The sequence below is a fragment of the Tursiops truncatus genome, chromosome 3 (genome assembly GCF_011762595.2).
Source record: "Tursiops truncatus isolate mTurTru1 chromosome 3, mTurTru1.mat.Y, whole genome shotgun sequence".
Classification (NCBI taxonomy): domain Eukaryota; kingdom Metazoa; phylum Chordata; class Mammalia; order Artiodactyla; family Delphinidae; genus Tursiops; species Tursiops truncatus.
The window spans coordinates 42,821,914-42,837,362 of NC_047036.1; the positions used below are offsets into that span (position 1 = coordinate 42,821,914).

General features: G+C 36.2%; 1 protein-coding gene and 1 pseudogene across 1 annotated transcript in view; one reads left to right on the forward strand and one right to left on the reverse strand.

Annotated features, from left to right (window-relative positions):
• Positions 1-15,449, forward strand: part of DDX4 (DEAD-box helicase 4) — a 69,222-nt gene that overhangs the window by 43,679 nt on the left and 10,094 nt on the right. Inside the window, exons 10-17 of the mRNA XM_073802125.1 lie at positions 575-622; positions 2,272-2,319; positions 2,424-2,471; positions 2,697-2,839; positions 3,477-3,629; positions 4,763-4,917; positions 8,078-8,207; positions 9,590-9,756. Of these exons, the coding sequence (XP_073658226.1) occupies positions 575-622; positions 2,272-2,319; positions 2,424-2,471; positions 2,697-2,839; positions 3,477-3,629; positions 4,763-4,917; positions 8,078-8,207; positions 9,590-9,756 (892 nt within the window). The remainder of the gene's footprint in view (positions 1-574; positions 623-2,271; positions 2,320-2,423; positions 2,472-2,696; positions 2,840-3,476; positions 3,630-4,762; positions 4,918-8,077; positions 8,208-9,589; positions 9,757-15,449) is intronic.
• LOC101324697 (inorganic pyrophosphatase pseudogene) lies at positions 11,517-12,643 on the reverse strand (annotated as a pseudogene).

Below are 15,449 nucleotides of genomic sequence, written 5' to 3' on the forward strand. Positions count from 1 at the left end.
AAATTCAGGAAAAGGCAAAACTATAAGAAGAAGGGTGAAAAAAATAGGTGGTTGCTAGGGGTTGGGGGAAGGGATGAATAGGCAGAGCACTGAGGATTTTTAGGGCAGTGAAGTTACTTTGTATGATACTGTAATGGTGGAGACATGCCATTATACATTTGTCCAAACATAAAGAATGTATAATACCAGGAGTGAACTGTAATGTAAATGATGGACTTTGGGTGATTATGATGTGTCAGTGTAGGTTCATCAATTATAACAAATTACCTCTTTGGTGGAGGATGTTGATAATGGGGGGAGGCCATGCAGGTGTGGGGATAGGAGATATATGGGACATCTCTGTACTTTCTGCTTAATTTTTCTGTGAACCTAAAACTGCCCTAAAAAAAATGAAGTCTTTAAACAAAATGTTCAAATGAGAAAAAGGTTTAAGTATAGAATTAAGAGATGGGTGGATTAAGGGACTAGAATCCTGAGTAATTACTCAGTATTTGAAAAGAAATAGCTATATGGTTTATGTGCTTGAGGAGGAGCTGTGATTTCTCTAAATCTTCTGTAAAACAATGCCTTACAGGTAAGGGTGACACTTATCAAAGCAGAAGTGGTAGTGGAAGTGGACGAGGTGAGTTCTTATCTGGTTTACCTGTAAGTGGTTAAAATTACTGTAATCGAAGCTTAATTTTTGAAGTTAAAGGTAACTGTTGCTGCTTTTATACACTTTGTGGAGTATGCAGTATGCATTTGCACAGCCAGTTTTGGGGAGTTGTTTACTACTACTCTTTAATCCAACAATTCTGTTATAGGAATTACATACTGTAGGTGTATTTGCTCAGTACATGTAAAAGTGTGTTCACTGCAGCTTCATTTATAATAAGTAAAAACTGAAAACCACCTAAAAACTCATCAGTCTGTTTAATAAATGATATAACCATAAAATGGGAGATACCATGCAGATGTTAAAGATTGAGATGTAATCTATATGTATAAATTCTTACTAAAATAATGTTTTTTCTTATGAGATAGTTATTTGGCTTGGCATAGGGGATAAAGAAAGTTCAGTATAGATGATTTTATACTATGAAAAAATTTTTCAGAGTTAAAAATATTTAAATGTCATATAAAAGTTGAAATGTTTTCCAGACTAGTAAAACCATAAAGCTTGTTTGATGTCTCTGAAAAATTCTTAGTGATCATTATTAGTCCCCACTTCCTTCCTTTGGATTCTTGGATTCTTCACTATAGAAAAAGATTATTAATGGCTAAACCGTATCTTCTACAAATGCTCAGATGTTGTTTGAAAAAGGATTTCAAGACCTATGGACATACAGGACAAGAAAATTAGCTCACATGTAAAGATGCTATATCTAGTTAGCCTTTCAAATCTAATGCAGTCCTTGTTCTTTTTTTGTGATAGTACCTGAAAGTGGCACAATAGATGACTTCTTGTCTAAAGATCAGAAAGATAGTGTATAGAAAGGAGTCAACACGGCAGACCTGACTGCTGTTCTTTGAAAGACCTGGCTTCTGAGAACTTGAATTTAGGGTTCTCACCACTCTTAACTGGTGTGAGTGGCTCACTGTGCCTAAACAGTTTGTACAACTGTGTGGTTTATGCTGAATACCTGCTTTTCTTCTGGGAGTCTGGAAGTTTGGTACATGCCAGGCAGAAGGTTCCTGCATTATCAGCACCTCATAAGAACCCTGGATATTGAACCTCTAATGGGCTTCTCTGGTAGACAGCATTTCCAACATGTTGTCACAACTTGTCCTGTGTGATACCAGTGGAAGAGACTCTTGAAAGCTTGGTTGCCTGGTTTTCTCTGGACTTTTCCCTGTACACCTTTTTCCTTTGCTGATTTTGCTCCCTATCCTTTCTATGTAATAAGTCACAGCCATGGTTATGACTATATTCTGAGTCCTAGCAAATCATAGAACCTATGGGTTGTAGTGGGGACATCCCAACAAAGATGGATTTTTAGTTCCTTTTAGAAAATACATTCTTTTGCTGAGGAATATAGGGATTAAGAAAGAGACATAACAGTTTAAATGAAAGAATACTAATATGTTATAACAGTGTAATCATAAAATCAGCATGTTGAATGCTAAGGAAACAAAATGTTCAGGGTTCTATTTATCTTAATTGTGTCAAGTATTATTTGTACGAAGGGACTTTATGCATTTTCAGAACTTTTTCTCTTTGAAGATAAGCAATGAAAAGAAAGATGTGCATAATCTTGTATCTTGACTGTATCTTGTGGATTTCTTTAATAGGTGGTTACAAAGGTTTAAATGAAGAAGTAATTACAGGCTCTGGAAAGAGTAAGTTTTACTTTAGATAAGGTATTTGATTTTTATAGTGAGCATTCTTTTACCCTTCGATTTTTAAGAACATTTATCTGTTTTTCGATTTGATTCCTTTTAAGATTCTTGGAAGTCAGAAGCTAAAGGAGGAGAAAGTGGTGACACTCAAGGTATATTAATTTTTGTGTGATCCACATGAGTGTATATTGCATTTTAATACAAATACAGAATATTTAAAAACAGAGGTAACTTTTTAAAATTTGAAGTGAAAACTTTAATGGTAAACATTGGGAATTACTACAGTATTTAAAATTTGAGTTTGTCAGTTTTTGTATGTTTTCCCTCTTATTTTTATTCTAGTCCTTGTAATGTAAATTTTCTTTTTAAATTCTAAGGACCAAAAGTGACCTACATACCACCTCCTCCACCTGAGGATGAGAACTCCATCTTTGCACATTATCAGACAGGCATAAACTTTGACAAATATGATGCTATTCTTGTAGAAGTATCTGGACATGATGTACCACCAGCAATTCTGGTCAGTGTAATAATTGTTTCTATAATGACTGTGTAGCAAACTTCGGTTTTTAAAAATTTAGTACATTTCTTTAAGTTGGTATTAAAGAATACAAAAATTTCATCTTATTCTCTAATGTCTTAGGTTGGAAATTTAGAACCATGACTACCATCTACATTAGAATTAATTGCTATGTTGAAAGGGAGGGTACTATATTTCCTCCCCACCTCCCAAAACCAGGATGAGAACTTTATTTAAATTCACTAAAAAGGATACTTTTCCTAGAGATCAAGATTTCTGCTTCCTAAGTGTGTGAGAAAGTGTGTCTTAGGGGAGTGGTTTTCTAAGGAGTGGGGGAGCCCAGAGTCCCTTGTTGGTAATGAACCATTTTTACTGATTAGAGTTATTTGTATCTCACAGGTTTTAAGGGGACAGAAAAGAGTTTCTAGAACCACTGTCTATACGGAATATTCCTTAATTCTATCAAGTAATAACATACAGGTTCTCGATACTACTTTTGAGTGGGGGCATATTTGTAAAGTTAACATAGTATATAAAGTGGAATTAACAACTTGAAACTAATTCAAATAGAATATGTTTATGGAATGACCTGTATATGATATATGGAATTTAATCACTGCCACCTGCTTTTTTTTAGACTTTTGAAGAAGCTAATCTTTGTCAGACACTGAATAGGAACATTGCTAAAGCTGGTTATACTAAGCTTACTCCTGTGCAAAAATACAGTATTCCTATTATACTAGGAGGAAGAGATTTGATGGCTTGTGCTCAGACAGGGTCTGGAAAGACTGTAAGTCACTTCCCTGCATGTATTCTGCCCCATATTCAAACTGCTACTTTTTGAACTTTGGTTCTTCCCAAGTGAAGATTTCAGTGAACTGTCATAAATATTCATGTGTGTTTGCTTCTGATTTCTGGTTTTATTGAGGTTTGTGTGCTTCTGAAGAAAGAATTTTGAACTATTTCCAGAGTACTTCATAGATTTTTAATCTCTAAGTGTGGTCAGCTTTTTCTGTGCAACATAGTATCTAAAACAAAATGATTGAGGGTCAAAGCACCAAAGTTTATAAGCCACAGAGAAAGGTAAAAAATAATTTATGTAATACAGCTGATACAGTTTTGGAGTCAAGAGAATGAGAAATAGCTGTAGGTATTATACCTGTTCCTTAGTATGAAGTGACCTCCGGTTATGCTAATTCTAAAAGAACTCTGATGGGACCAGGTTGGTCTTAGGACTAAACTGTGGGGTTTGTCTATTAAATAGGGTTCCATGAGATGAGTATTAAAGACTGTCATTTCCAGGATGATAGACTCTTGGTTCATACTGTATTAGTCTTAAAAAACTTCCATAGTAGAGTTGAAGGGAAAATAAGTGAGTTGTATAATACAGCAGCTGTTGTGTGACTTAAATGTGGTTTTGAAGGTAGATTTTAGTGTCTTATTTGTTTAATGAGAAAACTATAGCACAAAGTTTCTTGCCACATGTAACTTTAATAAGGGTGATATGTTTAGTAATCCAAATGAATGATTTCCCAAGTTTTGCTCTGCTTGTGGACCACTTTTGTCATGCATTCTGATAATTTTATTCCTACCCCAAAAGGAGTCATTTAGAATGAATGCTGCATGCTGCATTAACCTCTAAAAATAAGTTTATTTAGAATCTATGGCTGTGCTTTTTAAAAAAAGAACAAAAGATATTTTCATAGGGTAGATTAACTATCAGACATTTTATATTGTATAATATGAGCATGAAGACCTAAATGTTAAAAACTCGTGGAAATAAAAATAGTTTTCCTTTCTCATCTTAAATTTACCAAAAAGATGAAAGAAGAAGCTAAAGGATATGAAGACATGAGGAATAGGTTGCCATAGGGAGAAGGATGATGCACTATACATTTGTAATTTATGGAATTTAACTTCTAGGCAGCTTTTCTCTTGCCAATTTTGGCTCATATGATGCGTGATGGAGTAACTGCCAGTCGTTTTAAAGAGCTGCAGGAACCAGAGTGTATTATTGTCGCACCAACCCGAGAATTGATCAGTCAGATCTATTTGGAAGCCAGAAAATTTTCTTTTGGGTAAGTACATCTAGAATGCCACTCACAAACAAGTTTTTCTTTAGAGACTTTTCTTACTTATTTTGGGAAGAACACAGTGCATGAATAAGAATGCACTCATGTAATTGATTGAAGTTTCCTTTTTCATAATCTTGTTTATGGAATCTCTTTATTTTAAAAAGAAACATTCTTATTAAAAATTAGATGATAATAGAAATAGATAAGACAATAGTGAACATATTGGTGTGTCTTCTGGTAGTTTTTAAATGTATGTTTAAAAAATGAACTTAGGGTGTTCCTAATAATTTTCTGTTCTTTACACGTAACTTAATAAAATGGATAACTGCTTATTTAACAACCAGACCTAATTTTTAATGACTTTAAGATTGCCCATGTGTATGTATTTTATTTCTCTATTTTGGGGGATTTAGGTTGTTTCTAATTTGGAGCTACTATAAATAAAAATAATTCTTGCTGTAATGAACAGCTTGCTATATAAATTTTTTCTACTTTTATGTTTTAAGTATTTTCTTAGAGATTTTTATAAATTTAATGTTAAAGAATATGGACTTATTTTAAAGCTTGCCTTCTACCAGCAGTATATGAGAATGCCAATTTCACTACACACTTTGCCAGTATTTGGTATTAGTTATTTGTTGCTGCTTACCTTAAAACATAGTTGCTCAAAACAATAAATATTATCGGGCTTCCCTGGTGGCGCAGTGGTTGAAAGTCTGCCAATGCAGGGGACACGGGTTCGTGCCCTGGTCTGGGAAGATCCCACATGCCGCAGAGCGGCTGGGCCCGTGAGCCATGGCCGCTGAGCCTGCGCGTCCAGAGCCTGTGCTCCGCATCGGGAGAGGCCACAACAGTGAGAGGCTCGCGTACTGTAAAAACAAACAAACAAAACAAAACAAAAAAACAATAAATATTATCTTACAGTTTCTGAGGGTTAGGAATTGCGGAACAGTTTAGCTGGGTGTTTCTGACTTGGGATCACTTATGAGGTTGCAGACAAGATGTCAGCTAGGATTGCAGTCATCTGAAGGTTTGACTGGATCTCTGTGTAAGGATGCTTGATTGTCCTTAGGAAATGACAACTGGCTTCCCTTAGATTGAGTGGTCAATGAGAAAGAGCAAGGAGGAGGTTGCTATGACTTTTATAAAACAGTTGCAGTCACTTTGGCCATATTCTGTTAGTTACTAAGCAAGTCAGTAAGTCTATCCCATACTCAGGACTGGCTATATATTTTGCTAGAACTAGTGCAAAATGAAAATGCAGGGTCCGTTGTTAAAAAATTATGACTTTTAAGCAGCAAATATAGAACATTAAACCAAGCACAGGGCTCTTCTAAGCTTGGGACCCTGTATGACTGCACAGGTTGTACACCTATGAAGCCAGCCTTGTACACACCTATAGGGGAGCGGAGTTAGGATCTATATTTAAAGGAAGGAGTATTGAAGAATTTATGTACATATTTTAAAACCACCACAGGTATCTTCATTTTTTTTTCATTTATTTGGTTATTGAGAGGTTGAACGCTTTATACATTTTCTTTTGTGAATTATGTATTATCTACCAGTTTATCTATTGGGATATTAGTGTTTTTCTTTACAATTTTTTAGAGTTTTCTCTGTATAGAAGCTTAACCTTTTATTTTGTATAAATCAGTTTATTTAAATGAGAGTAGAAAAAATTAAAATTATTAAAATCCCTTTAATGTCAAGTTTGACAGATCTTTTGGAAAAAGTAGGTGTACATTGCTTATATCAGTGTTTATTTCTTGCTTATCCCCATGTAGTATGTTGCTCTTCAGTCTTTTAATTTTACTTTTTTTTTAAAGCTTTTCCAGTAAATTTTTTAAAATTTTTACTTATTTATTTTATTTTTGGCTGTGTTGGGTCTTCGTTGCTGTGCGTGGGCTTTCTGTAGTTGTGGCGAGCGGGGGCTACTCTTTGTTGTGGTGTGTGGGCTTCTTATCGTGGTGGCTTCTCTTTTTGCGGAGCACGGGCTCCAGGTGCGCAGGCTCCAGTAGTTGTGGTGCGTGGGCTCTGGAGCGCAGGCTCAGTAGTTGTGCCGCATGGGCTTAGTTGCTCTGTGGCCTGTGGGATCTTCCTGGACCAGGGCTCAAACCCATGTCCTCTGCATTGGTAGGCAGGTTCTTAACCACTGCGCTACCAGGGACGTCCCAACTTCAGGCTTTTAAATCACGTAAAAGATAACAGTTTTCTTTTTTAAAAAACGAAAGCATATGTATGATAAATTCAGATAATTATGCACAAAATGAATATTAGTACATGGATATTTGTTGGAACATTTTTGTGGCAAAAAACTGAAAAGTATCAATGTTTATCTTTAATTCTCCTCTTCAGAGTTTACACACTATTAACAGTTTATGTGAAATAGCTGGTGCACATGTATGCACTTTAATTCTCTCAACAAATGGTGGCATACTAAGCTTGTTGTCACCCTGTTTTTTAAAAGTTGTGTATGTTGGAGCTATTGTTTACTCTAGAACTGTACTCCTTTTTATGAATGCACAGTATTTCTTTGTATGGGTGGGCTATAATTTTAAGTCTTTTATTGTTAGACAATTAGATAGGTTTCAATCTTTTGATACTAAAAATAATGTTAGTAGTGAATATTATTTTACAGTCATCTTTACCCATGTGTGGGGACACATCTGAAGGGAAAATTCCTAGATGTGAATTTATTGGGAAAAAGATATGTTTTAAAATTTTAATAGAGATTAAAATTGTGAAAGGTGTTGTATCAGTTTATCCTCCTGAATGCCAGTTTCCCTATGCCCTGGATAACATGGTATTATCACACTTGAGGGAAAATGTTGTTAGTCTTCATTTATTTTGCTTTTAAAAGTAATGTTGAACTTAAAGTGTTTAAAAACCTTTGTATTTTCTGTGAACCATTTGTTCATGTTTTTGGCTTATTGCGTGAGTGTTGGTCATGTTTATCATTGTTTTTGAAGAGCCCTTTATCAGACAGGTTGCAAATATTTTTTTCTCACAGCTTTTCAGCTTCTTTCTGGGAAGAATTTAATTTTTTTAAAATTATGTTGAATGTATTAGCTTTTCCTTTATGGATTTCATTTTACATCTTGTTAGAAACAAATGGCTAATTTTCAAGTAACTAGAAAGTGGCATTTACTTTTATTGTTAATAGGACTTGTGTAAGAGCTGTTGCTATATATGGGGGAACCCAGTTGGGGCATTCCATTCGACAAATAGTACAAGGCTGTAATATATTATGTGCTACTCCTGGGAGACTGATGGATATCATACGTAAAGAAAAGGTAGGCTCTAGAGGGATAACAAAGTTGTGGTATTGATTAATAATTTTTTTTGTTTGGGGAAGAGAGAGATTGGTATAAAGATACATATATTTATTACAGCACCATTTATATATTAGGCCCCCATCAGATGCTTTGAATGCATTCTCATATAAATCTTAAAATAATGAAAATAGGAGGTAAATAGTATTTTCCATTTTATACTTGGGAAAACAAGCTTAGTGAGATTATGTAATTTATTTTAAACCTCTCAGTTAGCTCTAGTAAGTGATAGAGCTAGGGTTAGAATCTGGATCTGATTCCAGAATCTATATCCTATACCCCACTACACCGGGAGAGAAATGTAATAAGTGGTTTTATCTAGTTTCATATATGTCTTGATGAAATAAATTTTTTTTCCTGAAAGAAAGCCTTTGTGGCATCAGTAATTTTGTCTTCTGTTTTAGGTGTGGGAGTGATTATTATCCAGGACTATTAATTTTCTGTCTTCAGAAAGAGATTTTAGGGCTATGTGTTTCTTTTTGGTATTCACATACCACAGTATTACATCTCTGTATCAATATTTTCAGTTCACTTTCATGACTCTGATTTGCTTTTTTAAGGCCCTTCTCTAAAGGGATTGTTCAAAACATGCTGTTTCTGCATAAAGGGACTTTTCTTAGGATACTTATTAAGAGTATCCAGAGAAATCCACCTTGATTAAACATCTTCCCTGGGGTACCAAAATAACTTGTTTTCTTTTTGCAAATGTGTGTCTGTTTTTAGCACTAAGTATCCATGATAGGTTAGAAAAGTTTCCCAGTTGTTCCTGAGTGATTAGAGAATGGGGGATTTATTAAGGGTTTAAAGGAGTTAGAAATAAGTTTAGCAGTTACAAGACATTTGAATATGTCATGCTGTTAAGCAATTTTATTTTTTACATTAAAGAGTCTGACTTTATCAGATAATATAGTCTAGATCTGTGCTGTCCAATACAGTAGTCACTAGCTACATGTGGCTATTTAAATGTCAAAGTGATATAAAATTAAAAATTCATTTCTTCAGGCACACTAGCTACATTTCAAGTGCTTATAGCTGCATGTGGCTACTGGCTAACAGTGAAGATACAGAATTTTTAAGTAATTACAGAAAGGTGTATTGTGTAGTACTGATCTAGATGTTTTGGTTTCTTTCTTATAAAATGTTTTATAACATAAGGCAAAATTGAGAACTGAAATAAACACTGGTAGTATTACCTAAACATAACAGTTCTCTTTGTTGTATGCATTTATTTCTAATCTTCATCCTTAAGAATATATTAATAGTTGGAGTTGTAGAGAATATTTTAGTTTAATACATTAACTAGTATGCATTCTCTGCCCTCACCCTTGAAAATATCCTTAAAGATTGGTCTCAGACAAGTCAAATATATAGTTTTGGATGAAGCTGATCGCATGCTGGATATGGGTTTTGGACCAGAAATGAAGAAGTTAATTTCCTGCCCAGGAATGCCATCAAAGGAACAGCGTCAGACCCTTATGTTTAGCGCAACTTTTCCAGAAGAAATTCAAAGGTAAATTTTTTCTTCTTAAAAGTAGTTGCTATGTACTTGATGCTTTTATAGCAGGAGAAATACTGTGAATATCTTATTTTTGAGAGATTTACTTCATTTAATCCTAAATTTAAGATTGTAACGTAGGTAGTTTAGAAGTATTTCCAGGAAGTTTACCCTATTTTTCATTGTTTCTTACCTTAATTCCTGGCTTTACATTAGCATCACATTTTATTAAAGTCTGTGTGTGTGTGTGTGTGTGTGTGTGTGTGTGTGTGTGTGAGAGAGAGAGAGAGAGAGAGAGGGAGGGAGGGAGGGAGGGAGAGAGGGAGGGAGAGGGAGAGCGAGCGAGCGAGCACATGAGTGCAACACCTAGCTAGGATTTAATAAGTGCTTACTAAATGAAATTATTTTTATTGTTGTGCCTTCTCCTCAAACCAAATAATAGAGCTTGGGGGAATTGTGCTTGTGTTGGAAAATTTATATACCAATTTCCGCAGATATTTGAGTATCATACCACGTACTCTGTGGTCTGTGAGTTCTGAGATTAGGATGACACATTCCTGCTAGAGTGGTGACTCTACCTCCTGCCTGCTGATCCCTTGGCCACAGGGAACCTGAAATGCCCATGCAGCAGCTCTAGCTTACAGTTCAGTAAGACTCTTCCTGTTTTCTCTGGTGGAACCATTCTCTCTTTGGGAACCAAGACCTCCAAAACTGCAGAACCTATACTTGTAGTGGGGGTAGGAAGCACAGATTTCCCATGTGGGTCACTGGAAGTGATGGATGGTATGTGGACCACCCTTGCTTGTATCTCTTGGTTCACAGACCCATGTACCACATGAAGATCTTTGATTCCTACTGAAAGATATTCCATCCTCATAAAGAATCACTTCCAAGCTGTCCCTTTAGCTGTTCTTTCAGTGGACAGTTCCAGTTTGTCAGGCTGGCAACTTCTGGGTGTTGTGATATGATATGGACCCCATGGTTGTGCACCTGCTGCAATACCACCTTTGCTGAAAGTGGATCCCCTGGTCTGATAGAATGTTACGTGGGGTCAAACACTATCAATTTGTATTACTTATTAGATGATTTTAAAAGCCTTTGTATAAAGTTAAAAAGAGCTCTTTACTGAGGAAAAAGTCTAAATCGTAATAAAGCATTTGGCCAGTTGCCAGGATTTTTTTCTTTCTTAGTGGTACATAAAAGAATAGTTTCTTATATTTAAATGGTGTCTTAAATTTGAAATGGGGTATCTACATTCCCATCATCATCATAGGTAATTAATACTAGGTGGGTAAATACCTACCTAATTAGCAGGTAATATTCCTGCTGCCTATCTATTTTTTTTTTCAACAAAATAATTTTATTTCTGGGACTTCCCTGGTGGCACAGTGGTTAAGAATCCACCTGCCAATGCAGGGGACATGGGTTCGAGCCCTGGTCCGAGAAGGTCCCACATGTTGCGGGGCAACTAAGCCCGTGCGTCACAACTACTGAGCCTGTGCTCTAGAGCCCGCGAGCCACAACTACTGAGCCCACGTGCCACAACTACTGAAGCCCGAGCACCTAGAGCCTGTGCTCCGCAACAAGAGAAGCAACTGCAATGAGAAGCCTGCGCACCGCAACAAAGAGTAGCCCCCGCTCGCCGCAACTAGGGAAAGCCCGCACGCAGCAATGAAGACCCAACACAGCCAACAATAAATAAATAAAATTTTTTAAAATTTATTTTTATTTACTTATTTCCTAACACGTGGCAAACATATACATCCAGTACGTACTTATCTTGGACATTTATTCACAGATGACTTCCAAACTACAACTGTCTTGATATTTAAGCAGGAACTAAAAGTTATCTTAGTTGATATGAAAGATGCTTTTAGATGGATAACAGTATGGATATATTGCATTGGTCACAGCAGAATTTGATTGATTAGTTCTATAAATTTAAAGCTTGGAAAAGTTACTACTTTTGCATCTAATGCTTTCAGACGAATAGGATGCAGCAATATCAACTTGTATTCCAGAGAAATTTCCTTAGTTTTTCTGGTGATGGAACCACTTATCCCCATCTGTTGGTATTGTGCAGGCAGATTCACATGGTGGTGGTAAAGCATCCACAATGGCTTTGGCAGCATCAGTATCACACTGGAAGGGGATCTCAAACACTGTGGTATTCATGCAACTGATTCCTTTTCCATCAGTTTTCTAAGTCACTAATGCTCTCCAGTAGTCATGAGTGCTTTTAATAATATCAATTGCAAAGTCCTTATCTTTAAATTCTGCGTTGAAAGCAAACTGGTTCTCAGGTTTTCCATCAGGAACCTTGTACCTTCTAAACCAGTCCACAGTAGCTTCCAGGTAGCCAGGTTTCAGCCGCTTGACATCATTAATATCATTATAATTGGCTGCATCAGGATCATCCACATTAATGGCAATGACTTTCCAGTCAGTTTCCCCTTCATCGATCATAGCCAGTATGCCCAGAACTTTCACCCTGATTATTTCCCCTCTTGCACATACCTTGCTTCCAATTTCACACACATCAGTTGGATCATTGTCACCACAGCAGCTGGTGTGTTCACAATTGTGTCCTGGGTCTTCCCAAGTCTGAGGGATGGCACCATAGTTCCAGATATATCCTTTATAAGGGAACAAATTTGCAACATAACGGAGTTTTCCTTTTTTCACATCTTGTTTAATTGGGTTTAAAGGATCCTTTGTAGCAATCTCCCATTTTTGCATTCGACCAGCATGGTACTTCAACCACCATGTGGAACACATCCTTATCTGCATAAATTGGAATATCATGAAATGGAGATATATATTGTCCTTTTTCATTTTTGAGGAAGACTCAGTACTCGAGGGTGAAGGGTGTGGCGTGCTCCTCGCTGCTGAAGCCGCTCATGATGCTGGAGACCAGCCGCCGCTGCTGCTACAAAGCCACTCTATTTTTTTTTTTTAATTTTAATTTTTTTTTTTTTGGCTGTGTTGGGTCTTCGTTGCTGCACGTGGGGCTTTCTCTAGTTGTGGCGAGTGGGGCTACTCTTTGTTGTGGTGTGCGGGCTTCTCATTGTGGTGGCCTCTCTTGTTGTGGAGCATGGGCTCTAGGTGCGCGGGCTCAGTAGTTGAAGCATGCAGGCTCTAGAGCACAGGCTCTGTAGTTGTGGCGCACCGACTTAGTTGCTCCACAGCATGTGGGATCTTCCTGGACCAGGGGTTGAACCTGTATGCCCTGCATTGGCAGGCAGATTCTTAACCACTGCGCCACCAGGGAAGTCCCATCTATTTTTTTAATTTACCCTGAAATAGGAAAGTGTTTGGCCAGATATTGGCCAGCCCAAATGACTAATGTATACTACCGTCAGTCAGTAATATTTGTTGAGGACTTTTTATGAGCCATATTTGATTATAAGCCCTGGGGCTATATGATAAATAGGATAGAGTTCCTGACCTTGAGTTGTTTATATTCTTGAGTTCTTGATGACTTCTCAGTTGCTTTACTGTCTGCATTTAAATGTTACAAGTTGCCTATTATTCTGTCTAAAGTCCACTTTTTTCATTCTACATATTCACTGAACCATTGAAGCATCCATTTCCTTGGCTTGCACTTGTACCTGTTTACTCTCCCAAACTTATTACCTGTATTTTTTTGATTGACGTATAGTTGGTTTACAATATTATATTATTTTTAAGTGCTCAGTGTAGTAATTCAGTATTTTTGTAGAATATATTCCATACAAAGTTATTTTAAAATATGAAGTATATTCCCTGTACTGTACATTACATTTTTGTAACTTATTTATTTTATACTTAGTAGTTTGTAACTCTTAATCCTCTTCGCCTCCTTTACTCCTCTCTCAGCCCTCTCCCTTCTGGTGACCACTGGTTTGTTCTCAGTATCTGTGAGTCTGTTCCTGTTTTGTTATATTTGTTCCTTTTATTTTTAGATTCCACGTATAAGTGAAAACATACAGTGTTTGTCATTCTCTGACTTATTTCACTAAGCATAATAATCTCCAGGTCCATCCATGTTGTTGCAGATGGCAAAATTTCATTCTTTTTTATGGCTTAGTAATATTCCATTGCATATATGTATACCCCACATCTTCTTTATCCATTCATCTGTTGATGGAAACCTAGGTTTTCATATCTTGGCTATTGTAAATGATGCTGCTGTGAACATTGGGGTGCACATATCTTTTCAAATTAGTGTTTTTATTTTCTTTGGATATATACCCAGGAGTGGAATTGCTCCATACGATCGTTCTATTTTTAATTTTTTGAAAAACTTCCATACTGTTTTCTATAGTGGCTGTACCAATTTACATTCCCACCAGCACTACACAAGGGTTCCCTTTTCTCCACATCTTGCCAACCCTTGTTATTTCTTGTCTTTTTGATAATAGCCATTCTGACAGGTGTGAGGTGGTATCTCATTGTGGTTTTGATTTGCATTTCCCTGATGATTAGTGATGTTGAGCATCTTTTCATGTGCCAGGTGGCCATCTGTATGTCTTCTTTGGAAAACTGTCTATTCAGGTCCTCTGCCCAGTTTTAAAAATTGGGTTGTTTGTCTTGTACTGTGAAGGAAACCATGAAGAAACACAAAAAGACAATGTACTGGTTGGGAGAAGATAATTGCAGATGATATGTTCCATAAGGGATTATGTAAAGATCTGCTACAACTTAATATCAAAAACAAACAACCCAATTATTACTTGTATGCTTAATCTCTCTCCTCAGCTCCAGACTTTTAGATTTAACTCTTTAGGATTGTTTTTCCTCTTAGATGAATTAACCGCTAACTCATGTTCATCAAGTCCAAAATTGAACCTATTCTTCAGCTCCCTCTTTCCTTTCCAGTTTTCCTTATTGGCATTGTGGTCTTTGGCAGCCAGAGTCCTTTGAATCATATTGATTCCTCCCTCATACTCCTTTAATTCTGCCCTTCAAAAGTGTTCAACTTGGCAGTTATCTCTAAAATATTTCAAATTCGTTAGTTTCTTTATTTCCCACCTTATTTTAGGTCCTTTTCAGTTTCCCTCTGCTCATTGGTGGTAGCTTTCTTTCTAACCTGTCTCCCTGCCTGTAGTTTCATTTTTATGCTGGTAAAAATTCCAAAACAAAGTCTGATCTTTATAGCTATTTATTTAAGATAAACCCTCCCATGTCTTTCCATCTCCACAGACTAACCAACTTTCAAATTCTTTTACACAAGACAGTTTCTGCCTCATTTGCCACTTTTTTACCTGGACCGATGTATTTCTGGCTTATTTAGACTATTTCCTATCAGCCACACAAGCCAAATTCTGTTCCTCCTCATTATTTATCCTTGTGTCTTCTTATGCATTGAGTGCCTTTCCCTAGTCATCATTTTTTCACATTCTTGCTTGCTGCTTCCTTAGATGAAGCTTCAAACTTGAAGACTCTTTAACAGACATCATTTCATCCATTTCCTGCCAGTCTTGTGAAAGAATCCTGTATCTTGTGAAAGAAACTATTTAAAACACTTTTCATGTTTCTTGGAATATAGTTAGGTTCAATAGATATTAACTATTGTAACACTGGATTATTATAGTAAATCATTAAATAATTAAAATATGTAAATATTAACCTATATAAATATTTTAGATTATAGTAATTATTTTTTAATATAATTATATTTATGCTACCTGATATGAGCACCTCAGAGGCAGAGACCATCACATTCA